General features: G+C 43.0%; 1 protein-coding gene across 11 annotated transcripts in view; it reads right to left on the bottom strand.

Annotated features, from left to right (window-relative positions):
* LOC129812827 (gephyrin-like) overlaps positions 1 to 12,768 on the bottom strand; it is a 133,098-nt gene that overhangs the window by 38,415 nt on the left and 81,915 nt on the right. For 5 of the 11 annotated variants that reach the window (XM_055864726.1, XM_055864725.1, XM_055864727.1 and 2 more), the window contains 2 exons: positions 3,704 to 3,745; positions 599 to 673 (listed from right to left, as the gene is read on the bottom strand). The exons of 3 other annotated variants lie outside the window; for them this stretch is intronic. In XM_055864726.1, the coding sequence (XP_055720701.1) occupies positions 599 to 673; positions 3,704 to 3,745 (117 nt within the window). The remainder of the gene's footprint in view (positions 1 to 598; positions 674 to 3,703; positions 3,746 to 12,768) is intronic. 3 more of the 11 variants (XM_055864728.1, XM_055864732.1, XM_055864735.1) reach the window with 1 other exon arrangement.

Genomic DNA, 12,768 nt, shown 5'->3' on the forward strand with positions numbered 1-12,768 from the left:
CTCCCTCCCTTTCTCCTCTCTCTTTCCCTCCCTTTCTCCTCTCTCTCTCTCTCTCCCTCCCACAACAGAGGTCATGAATGAAAGTGAGGCAAACAGAGAAGGGAAGGATTGAATGAATATACAAGTGAATGAATGAATTAAGCAAAATGAAATATTATTAGATCAGTATTCTTTCGCTTTGCCAGATGCTGCATAAAAACACACACACACACACACACACACACACACACACACACACACACACACACACACACACACACACACACACACACACACACACACACACACACACACACACAGACGATGAGATGAGGGTCAAGCAGAAACAGATGAGTCAGCATGTTGATGAATGCCAATAAGGACTCTGATTACCTTTGGACTAAAAGAAAGACGTGACTGTCAGGCCCAATCAAAAAAATACTTACTAGGAGATTACCCAATCAGAGGGATCATTCAGAGCCTGTGGGCCAGGATTCCAATAGCGTTAACAGGACAATATGTCATGTCCTCTAGTGATAAAGTGAGCCTGTCACAGACCTGAGATGACAGGAAGACTTGCTGATGGCCCTGAGCGTGGTGTGTGTGTGTAACCATTTACCTGGTCCAAGGTAGAGTACCTAGACCGGAGCATGATGACCTCATCCAGGTGAGCCCTGAACTCTCTCCGTGCAGCCTGGAGAAAGCCACAGGACAGTCACTCGCCTGGACCACACACACACACACACACACACACACACACACACACACACACACACACACACACACACGCCAAACATGACACATACAAATTAGGCTCATGAGTGCACAAAAACACAGGTATGGCTCACACAGACACAAACACAGGTATGGCTCACACAGACACAAACACAGGTATGTCTCACACAGACACAAGCACAGGTATGGCTCACACAGACACAAACACAGGTATGGCTCACACAGACACAAACACAGGTATGGCTCACACAGACACAAACACAGGTATGGCTCACACAGACACAAACACAGGTATGGCTCACACAGACACAAACACAGGTATGGCTCACACAGACACAAACACAGGTATGGCTCACACAGACACAAACACAGGTATGGCTCACACAGACACAAACACAGGTATGGCTCACACAGACACAAACACAGGTATGGCTCACACAGACACAAACACAGGTATGGCTCACACAGACACAAACACAGGTATGGCTCACACAGACACAAACACAGGTATGGCTCACACAGACACAAACACAGGTATGGCTCACGCAGACACAAACACAGGTATGGCTCACACAGACACAAACACAGGTATGGCTCACACAGACACAAACACAGGTATGGCTCACGCAGACACAAACACAGGTATGGCTCACACAGACACAAACACAGGTATGGCTCACACAGACACAAACACAGGTATGGCTCACACAGACACAAACACAGGTATGGCTCAAACACACACACAGGTAACGCGTACACACACAAGCACACTACCCACCAATTCCCAATTGTCCTGACACACACTGGCCAAACACACTACAAAGCAAGTACGCCTGCATGGACTGGTATGAGATGGAGACTGCAGACATTTAGCCAAACAAATGGAGCCAAATCAAATATGAAAGAAACCTCAAACCGCACTGAACCACATGGATATGACTCTACAATTTCACTTTTATTGACTCAATCTGAAAATCCAGAGGGCAAGGAACCCCAAACTGTTTCTAAACACAAACAAAGCAAAAGGTCATGGTTACCATGGTTATAATGATACCGTGATGATTAGGACGGGAGGAGATTTTTAAAAGCATCGTTCTGAGAGTGGATTAGATTTAATGCCTGAGGAATGAGTGTGAGAAAAAGAGAGAGAGAGGAGAGAGAGAGGATTATATTTAAAGCCTGAGGAATGTGTGACTGAGTGAGTGAGAGAAAGAGAGAGAGGAGAGAGAGAGAGGGCTATAATGTAGAGAAGCAAGGGTTCAGGGTTGGTCTGACTATGTGTGTCTGTTTGTTTGTGTGTGATTGTGTGTGACAGATAGTCCAGCTCAGAGCAGGAGGTCATCAGTTCACACCACAACGAGGGGCTGTGGAACAAGGGAAGGATAAAGAAGATAAATAGAACAATGATGAATAATGACGTTGATAAAAGAAAAAGTGTTCCAAAATAAACACTTGGGTCAAACACACATCATGTAGCCAGTAAACACACATCACGTAGCCAGTAAACACACATCATTTATCCAGTAAACACACATCATTTAGCCAGTAAACACACATCACGTAGCCAGTAAACACACATCATGTAGCCAGTAAACACACATCATGTAGCCAGTAAACACACATCATGTAGCCAGTAAACACACATCATGTAGCCAGTAAACACACATCATGTAGCCAGTAAACACACATCACGTAGCCAGTAAACACACATCATTTATCCAGTAAACACACATCATGTAGCCAGTAAACACACATCATGTAGCCAGTAAACACACATCATTTATCCAGTAAACACACATCATGTAGCCAGTAAACACACATCACGTAGCCAGTAAACACACATCACGTAGCCAGTAAACACACATCATTTATCCAGTAAACACACATCATTTAGCCAGTAAACACACATCACGTAGCCAGTAAACACACATCATGTAGCCAGTAAACACACATCATGTAGCCAGTAAACACACATCATGTAGCCAGTAAACACACATCATGTAGCCAGTAAACACACATCATGTAGCCAGTAAACACACATCACGTAGCCAGTAAACACACATCATTTATCCAGTAAACACACATCATGTAGCCAGTAAACACACATCATGTAGCCAGTAAACACACATCATTTATCCAGTAAACACACATCATGTAGCCAGTAAACACACATCATGTAGCCAGTAAACACACATCATGTAGCCAGTAAACACACATCATGTAGCCAGTAAACACACATCATGTAGCCAGTAAACACACATCACGTAGCCAGTAAACACACATCATGTAGCCAGTAAACACATATCATTTATCCAGTAAACACACATCATGTAGCCAGTAAACACACATCATGTAGCCAGTAAACACACATCATGTAGCCAGTAAACACACATCATTTATCCAGTAAACACACATCATTTATCCAGTAAACACACATCATTTATCCAGTAAACACACATCATTTATCCAGTAAACACACATCATGTAGCCAGTAAACACACATCATTTATCCAGTAAACTCAAAAACTCAAGAAATAGCTTACAACAACGCAACAAATAATAGTGTAGAGTATCTCCAGATTTCTAAGCTCTTTGGTCACCAGTAAGATGCATGTCTGGTTGAGAGGTTTGGGGGGTCACAGTGCTGCAGTGAGGGTAGGGGAGAAGGGGGGCGGATGGAAGGATAGAGGGAGGGGAGGGGAGGAGGAGGAGGTGAGGGGAGGACAGTGGAGAGGAGGGAATGTGAGGAGAGGCGGGGGGCAGGTGTAAGGATAGAGGGAGGGGAGAGGAGGTGAGGGAAGGTGATGTGATGGGAGGAGTGGAGTGGGACAGGTGGAAGGATAGAAAATAGGGAGGAAAGGACTGTGGAAGGGCCTCTAAGGAGGCGGGACTAGGGTATTTGACGGAGGAAGAGTGATAGAAGAGAGGACGGGATGGTGATGGGGTGATTGCCATGGCAACGCAGGTAGATTGACACATGCGGAGGTACCTCTGAGACACTATAAGTGGATGAGCAGGAGGGGAGCCGGGCCTAGGGACGGTGCCGTGGGAGAGAGAGAGGGAGGGAGAAGGAGAAGAGATCAGAGAGATAGGGGAAGAGGGGAAGGGAGGGAGAAGAGAACAGGGTTAACACAGCAGCCAGTGGCAGCTGTCGGCAGGAGAGAGGACAGACAAAATAGTGCCCCTAGTGGGCTGGAGGATTGCATCTCACACTAAATACAAGGCGGGACGGGGAAGGCACAGTTCAAATGTCAAACTACTACTGGGACATGAGTTTTGTCCTATGGCTACTCCATCTCAACAAGACCTATAGTAGGACATGCGTTTTGTCCTATGGCTACCTCATCTCAACAAGACCTATAGTAGGACATGAGTTTTGTCCTATGGCTACTCCATCTCAACAAGACAGAGACCTATCATCATAGAGACACTCCAAAGATGCCTGCACTAATGCTATGATAAACCACCACAGTACTGCAAAAGAAAGTAAAACCCAGCTCAGCAACAGAGACATCTGCTACTGTTATTGCTACAGATCAACTGTGCTGCAGCATTATCTAGTGCTGCAGGAACAACAGAAGAGAACTATTGAGTTGGGAAGATTAGAATAGTGCTAAAACAGCGTTATGGATGGGGTCTCTCACACACACACACAGCTTGGGTTGGGCTTTAGTTTAATCAGTTCACGTATGAGTCAGGTCAGGTGGCTCCACATGCACCTTCCACCTGAGACTGAGTGAAGTGTGTGTGTGTGTGTGTGTGTGTGTGTGTGTGTGTGTGTGTGTGTGTGTGTGTGTGTGTGTGTGTGTGTGTGTGTGTGTGTGTGTGTGTGTGTGTGTGTGTGTGTGTGTGTGTGTGTGTGTGTGTGTGTGTGTGTGTGTGTATGTGTGTGTGTGCGCGTGTGCGCGTGTGCGCGTGTGTGCGTGCGTGACCATAGCAAGCATAGGATCCCTGTGGTTCTTCTTGGGATGACCTCCGACTCCTTCTCTCATCATCAATCAACGTCTGGTGTGTGTGTGTGTGTGGTATAGGGGTGTGTGGGGGGGTGGGGTGGAGGACAAATCAATATTACAAAGACAAGAGGGTAGGCGTGACATGGGCAGACCTGGCGCCTGAACAAATCATCTGGAAGGGCATTTGATTTCCATTGGCGGGCCCATTTCTTCACCGGTTCTCCTACGTCTCCACACATTGTTTTAATGGGTCTAATATTAAAGACCACAGGCAGCTCATGATTTTCATGATTGAGGAAGCTTACAATTTATCCTACCATTTCTACTGATCTGCAAGCCAGTTATAAATATTTATATATACACATAATGTTTTCCTTTCTCAAAATCATTGTCACGTGGTTAATCCCTATGGTGAGAGCACTAGCCTATGCCATATGGACACACTGATACACTGTGATCCACTGGTGGCTAAAGACACGAGAGCACAGAACTCAGAGATAGCCTATAGGCCAATGCAGCAGTAGACCTATATACACAGTGATGGAAAAAGTACCCAATTGTCATACTTGACTAAAAGTAAAGATACCTTAATAGAAAATGACTCAAGCAAAAGTGAAAGTAACCCTGTAAAATACTACTTTAGTAAAAATCTAAAAATATTTGGTTTGAAAAATACTCAAGTATCAAAAGTAAATGTAATTGCTAAAATATACTTTAGTATCAAAAGTAAAATAATAAATCGTTTAAAATTCTTTATATTAAGCTAATCTTTTTAATTTACGGATAGCCAGGGGAACACTCCAACACTCAGACATAATTTACAAATGAAGCATTTGTGTTTTGTGAGTCTGTGAGTGCGCCAGATCAGAGGCAGTAGGGATGACCAGGGATGTTCCTTGATTAGCGTGTGAATTTGACCATTTTCCTGTACTACTAAGCATTACAAATGTAATGAGTACTGTTGGGTGTCAGGGAAAACACATGGAGTAAAAAGTACATTATTTTATTGAGGAATGTAGTGAAGTAAAAGTTGTCAAAAATATAAATAGTAAAGTAAAGTAAAGATGCGGGCGGCAGTTAGCCTAGTGGTTAGAGCGTTGGACTAGTATCCGAAAGGTTGCAAGATCGAATCCCCGAGCTGACAAGGTAAAAATCTGTCATTCTGCTCCTGAACAAGGCAGTTAATCCACTCTTCCTAGGCCGTCATTGAAAATAAGATTTTGTTCTTAACTGACTTGCCTAGTTAAATAAAGGTAAAATTAAAATAAATAAATAAAATACACCAAAAAAACTACTTAAATAGTACTTTCCAGTATTTTACACCACTGTAAACTTCCATTACCAACTAAGTAAAATAATATAGGCCTAAAGCTGATTCTGATTCTGGTTCTTTCAATCACATTCATCTCCCTCTTTCTCCTGTCTGCCTCCTTTTCTGTCTGTCTGCCCCCCTTTCTGTCTGTCTGCCTCCCTCTTCCGCCTGTCTGCCTCCCTCTTCCGCCTGTCTGCCTCCCTCTTCCGCCTGTCTGCCTCCCTCTTCCGCCTGTCTGCCTCCCTCTTCCGCCTGTCTGCCTCCCTCCCTCTTCCGCCTGTCTGCCTCCCTTTCTGTCTGTCTTGGCTTGAGCTATTGCTAATGAAGTTAGGATTGCACAGACCACACGCACACACACACAACAACAACACTGGCACAGACCACACACAACAACAACACTGGCACAGACCACACACAACAACAACACTGGCACAGACCACACACAACAACAACACTGGCACAGACCACACACAACAACAACACTGGCACAGACCACACACAACAACAACACTGGCACAGACCACACACAACAACAACACTGGCACAGACCACACACAACAACAACACTGGCACAGACCACACACAACAACAACACTGGCACAGACCACACACAACAACAATACTGGCACAGACCACACACACGCACACACAACAACAACACTGGCACAGACCACTCACACAACAACAACACTGGCACAGACCACACACACGACAACAACACTGGCACAGACCACACGCACACACACACAACAACAACACTGGCACAGACCACACACAACAACAACACTGGCACAGACCACACGCAACAACAACACTGGCACAGACCACACACAACAACAACACTGGCACAGACCACACACACGACAACAACACTGGCACAGACCACACACAACAACAACACTGGCACAGACCACACACACGCACACACAACACTGGCACAGACCACACACAACAACAACACTGGCACAGACCACACGCACACACACACAACAACAACACTGGCACAGACCACACACAACAACAACACTGGCACAGACCACACACACACGCGCGCACACACACACACACACACACACACACACACACACACACACACACACACACACACACACACACACACACACACACACACACACACACACACACACACACACACACACACACACACACACACACACACACACACACACACACACAACAATAACACTGGCACAGACCACACACAAACATACCAACCAAGGTTAATTAATACCAAGGCTGTTGTTTTGTGCAATTATTACATGGTACTTCAACATGAGGGAAACAAAGGCATGGGAAATGGATATTATCCCACAGTTAATTCATCTGCAATGCTGTACAGTCACCAGGTGTGTGTGTGTGTGTGTTTGGTATGCATGGGTGTGTGTGTGTGTGTTCAGCTCCCCTCCAGGGCTGTAGTGTTCAGACTCATAAGCAGCCGCCTGTCCGCCCACTCTTCCCCATCCCCAGAAGGTACCACTCTGGAGGCCCGCAGAACCTCTCCTCACCCCTTCTCACCCTTCCTCACCCCTCCTTACCCGCTCAAACCCTCTAGCCTCAGCGCTCCTCACCTTGCCTGTGTGTGCCTCCCAGTCATGCTGTTCTCCATCCAGTTAGTGTAACCACATCCAGGAGAGCAGCCTGGAGCACTGTGGTGATGCATTAAAGACCATGCTAGTTACACCTAATGTGATAGAACATGTCAATGACATGGTGCAACGTAAAAACTCAAGGTACATTTTTTTTTTAAAGGCAGAAATGTTTTGGAGTTTTCTTTTAATGTACTGGTGCATCCAAGCAGTTGTATAGGAATGTGATGGCTAATCCTAGGAAGGAGTTGTCAGCAGAATAGTTGTATAGGAATGTGATGGCTAATCCTAGGAAGGAGTTGTCAGCAGAATAGTTGTATAGGAATGTGATGGCTAATCCTAGAAAGGAGTTGTCAGCAGAATAGTTGTATAGGAATGTGATGGCTAATCCTAGGAAGGAGTTGTCAGCAGAATAGTTGTATAGGAATGTGATGGCTAATCCTAGGAAGGAGTTGTCAGCAGAATAGTTGTATAGGAATGTGATGGCTAATCCTAGGAAGGAGTTGTCAGCAGAATAGTTGTATAGGAATGTGATGGCTAATCCTAGAAAGGAGTTGTCAGCAGAATAGTTGTATAGGAATGTGATGGCTAATCCTAGAAAGGAGTTGTCAGCAGAATAGTTGTATAGGAATGTGATGGCTAATCCTAGAAAGGAGTTGTCAGCAGAATAGTTGTATAGGAATGTGATGGCTAATCCTAGAAAGGAGTTGTCAGCAGAATAGTTGTATAGGAATGTGATGGCTAATCCTAGGAAGGAGTTGTCAGCAGAATAGTTGTATAGGAATGTGATGGCTAATCCTAGGAAGGAGTTGTCAGCAGAATAGTTGTATAGGAATGTGATGGCTAATCCTAGGAAGGAGTTGTCAGCAGAATAGTTGTATAGGAATGTGATGGCTAATCCTAGAAAGGAGTTGTCAGCAGAATAGTTGTATAGGAATGTGATGGCTAATCCTAGGAAGGAGTTGTCAGCAGAATAGTTGTATAGGAATGTGATGGCTAATCCTAGGAAGGAGTTGTCAGCAGAATAGTTGTATAGGAATGTGATGGCTAATCCTAGGAAGGAGTTGTCAGCAGAATAGTTGTATAGGAATGTGATGGCTAATCCTAGAAAGGAGTTGTCAGCAGAATAGTTGTATAGGAATGTGATGGCTAATCCTAGGAAGGAGTTGTCAGCAGAATAGTTGTATAGGAATGTGATGGCTAATCCTAGGAAGGAGTTGTCAGCAGAATAGTTCTATAGGAATGTGATGGCTAATCCTAGAAAGGAGTTGTCAGCAGAATAGTTGTATAGGAATGTGATGGCTAATCCTAGGAAGGAGTTGTCAGCAGAATAGTTGTATAGGATCAATAAAAAGCTACAATGGCTGTGTTTAGCCTCCAAGGACAGGCAGGGTTCTCCACTCCACAGTAGAAAAAGCTGCTACAGCTTGAGGAAGAGGGCAGACACACACACACACACACACACACACACACACACACACACACACACACACACACACACACACACACACACACACACACACACACACACACACACACACACACACACACACACACACACACACACACACACACACACACACACACACACACACCGCCCGCTGTGGAGTCAACCAGAGCCCAACAACCCTCTACCACTGTAACTGGACTGAGAGTGAATTAAAAACATTACGAAACAGTCCTTGAGTGTTGTTGTGATGAATATGGGTGATGCTGTCTGACTCTCGCTCCATGTTACAGAGGAGAAACTATGTTGTTGTGATGAATATGGGTGACGCTGTCTGACTCTCGCTCCATGTTACAGAGGAGAAACTATGTTGTTGTGATGAATATGGGTGACGCTGTCTGACTCTCGCTCCATGTTACAGAGGAGAAACTATGTTGTTGACCATTCAGGCATCACATCCATGAGAGAGAGAGGGACGATTCGGTTGCTCTGACTAGTAAACAACGTCCCTTACCGGGTGGTAATGGGGGGCTTAAAATCAACACAGTTTTACATCACAATATTATTTTGGACAATATTATATTGATACTTTGACTCCAAGTATTGATATGTAAAAAATCTTTCATCCTACAGCTTGTTCTAATATTGTAAATAGTGAGCCAACATGTTTTCAGCACTTTTATTTCCACGACTGATCAAAACTAATGCTCTCTCTCGTTTCTCTCGAGCAGACATGTATTGAGTAATACTATATGTTTGGAACATCAAATAGTATCGAATCGCAATACATATAATCATGAGAATCACAATACATATAATCATGAGAATCACAATACATATAATCATGAGAATCACAATACATATAATCATGAGAATCACAATACATATAATCATGAGAATCACAATACATATAATCATGAGAATCACAATACATACAATCATGAGAATCACAATACATATAATCATGAGAATCGCAATACATACAATCATGAGAATCGCAATACATATAATCATGAGAATCGCAATACATATAATCATGAGAATCACAATACATATAATCATGAGAATCACAATACATATAATCATGAGAATCACAATACATACAATCATGAGAATCGCAATACATACAATCATGAGAATCGCAATACATATAATCATGAGAATCGCAATACATATAATCATGAGAATCACAATACATATAATCATGAGAATCACAATACATATAATCATGAGAATCACAATACATATAATCATGAGAATCACAATACATATAATCATGAGAATCACAATACATATAATCATGAGAATCACAATACATATAATCATGAGAATCACAATACATACAATCATGAGAATCACAATACATATAATCATGAGAATCACAATACATATAATCATGAGAATCACAATACATATAATCATGAGAATCACAATACATATAATCATGAGAATCGCAATACATACAATCATGAGAATCGCAATACATATAATCATGAGAATCGCAATACATATAATCATGAGAATCACAATACATATAATCATGAGAATCACAATACATACAATCATGAGAATCACAATACATATAATCATGAGAATCACAATACATATAATCATGAGAATCACAATACATATAATCATGAGAATCACAATACATATAATCATGAGAATCACAATACATATAATCATGAGAATCACAATACATATAATCATGAGAATCACAATACATATAATCATGAGAATCACAATACATATAATCATGAGAATCACAATACATATAATCATGAGAATCACAATACATACAATCATGAGAATCACAATACATATAATCATGAGAATCACAATACATACAATCATGAGAATCACAATACATATAATCATGAGAATCACAATACATACAGTGCCTTTGGAAAGTACTGACGTATTCCACATTCTGTTATGTTACAGCCTTATTCTAAAATTGATCAAATTGTTTTTTTCCCTCATCAATCTACACACAATACCCCATAATGACAAAGTTAAAACAGGTTTTTAGAAATGCTTGCTAATTTAAGTAAAATTTACATAAGTATTCAGACCCTTTACTCAGAACATTGTTGAAACCCCTTTGGCAGCGATTAAGACTGCTTGGGTATGAAGCTACAAGCTTGGCACACCTGTATGTGCGGAGTTTCTCCCATTCTTCTCTGCAGATCATCTCAAGCTCTGTCAGGTTGGATGGGGAGCGTTGATGCACAGCTATTTCCAGGTCTCTCCAGAGACGTTTGATCAGGTTCAAGTCCGGGCGAGACTTGTCCCGAAGCCACTCCTGCGTTGTCTTGGCTGTGTGCTTAGGGTCGTTGTCCTGTTGGAAGGCGAACCTTTGCCCCAGTCTGAGGTCCTGATAGCTCTGGAGCAGGTTTTCATCAAGGATCTCTCTGTACTTTGCTCTGTTCATCTTTCTCTCAATCCTGACTAGCCTCCCAGTCCATGCCACTGAAAAACATCCCCACAGCATGATTCTGCTTCAGGTTTCCTCCAAACATGACGCTTGGCATTCAGGCCAAAGAGTTCAATCTTGGTTTCATCAGACCAGAGAATCTTGTTTTTAGGTGCCTTTTGGCAAACTCCAAGCAGGCTGTCATGTGCCTTTTACTGAGGAGTGGCTTCTGTCTGGCCAATCTACCACCAAGGCCTGATTGGTGGAGTGCTGCAGAGATGGTTGGCCTTCTGGAAGGTTATCCCATCTCCAAAGAGGAACTCTAGAACTCTGTCAGAGTGACCATCAGGTTCTTGGTCACCTCCCTGACCAAGGCCCTTCTTCCCCGATTGCTCAGTTTGGCCGGGCGGCCAGCTCTAGGAAGAGTCTTGGTGGTTACAAACTTCTTCCATTTAAGAATGATGGCCAATGTGTTCTTGGGGACCTTCAATGCTGCAGAAATGTTTTCGTACACTTCCCCAGATCTGTGCCTCAACACAATCCTGTCTCGGTGCTCTACGGAAAATTCCTACGACCTTAGGTCTTGGATTTTGCTCTGACATGCACTGTTAACTGTGAGACCTTATATAGACAGGTGTGTGTCTTTCCAAATCATGTCAAACCAATTGAAATTATCTCAAGGATGATCAATGGAAACAGGATGCACCTGTGCTCAATTTCGAGTCTCATAGCAAAGGGTCTGAATGCTTATGTAAATAAGGTATTTCTGGTTTTACCTTTTAATACATTTGCAAAACTTTATAAAAACCTGTTTTCGCTTTGTCATTGTGGGGTATTGTGTGTAGATGGCTGAGGATTTTAATTTATTTAATCCCTTTTAGAATAAGGCTGTAATGTAACAAAATGTGGAAAGACTCGAGGGGTCTGGATACACGGTATTGTATCGGCACCTAAGTACCATGATAATATGAGGTCCCTGGCAATACCCAGCCCTACTACTTAATCAGTACTTAACTGCTTTCAACAGCACTGACAAGATCCTCAGCTTTAGGCTGCCAGTACAAAGCACCATAGACCCAGAGTAAATCACCAACTACACTATATCTGGATGTAGCTTCAGTACAGAAGCATCTAAGGCATGGCTTTCTGCCAACACCACATCCAGAAACAGCAGTAAGACAGCACTATCATCTGTGGCTAACATCTGAGAACATGTCACCTAAAACCTCTTTATCTAATACAGTTCTCTCAGTCTAACATCTGAGAACATGTCACCTAAAACCTCTTTATCTAATACAGTTCTCTTAGTCTAACATCTG

Source organism: Salvelinus fontinalis, chromosome 16 (assembly GCF_029448725.1).
Source record: "Salvelinus fontinalis isolate EN_2023a chromosome 16, ASM2944872v1, whole genome shotgun sequence".
Classification (NCBI taxonomy): Eukaryota; Metazoa; Chordata; class Actinopteri; order Salmoniformes; family Salmonidae; genus Salvelinus; species Salvelinus fontinalis.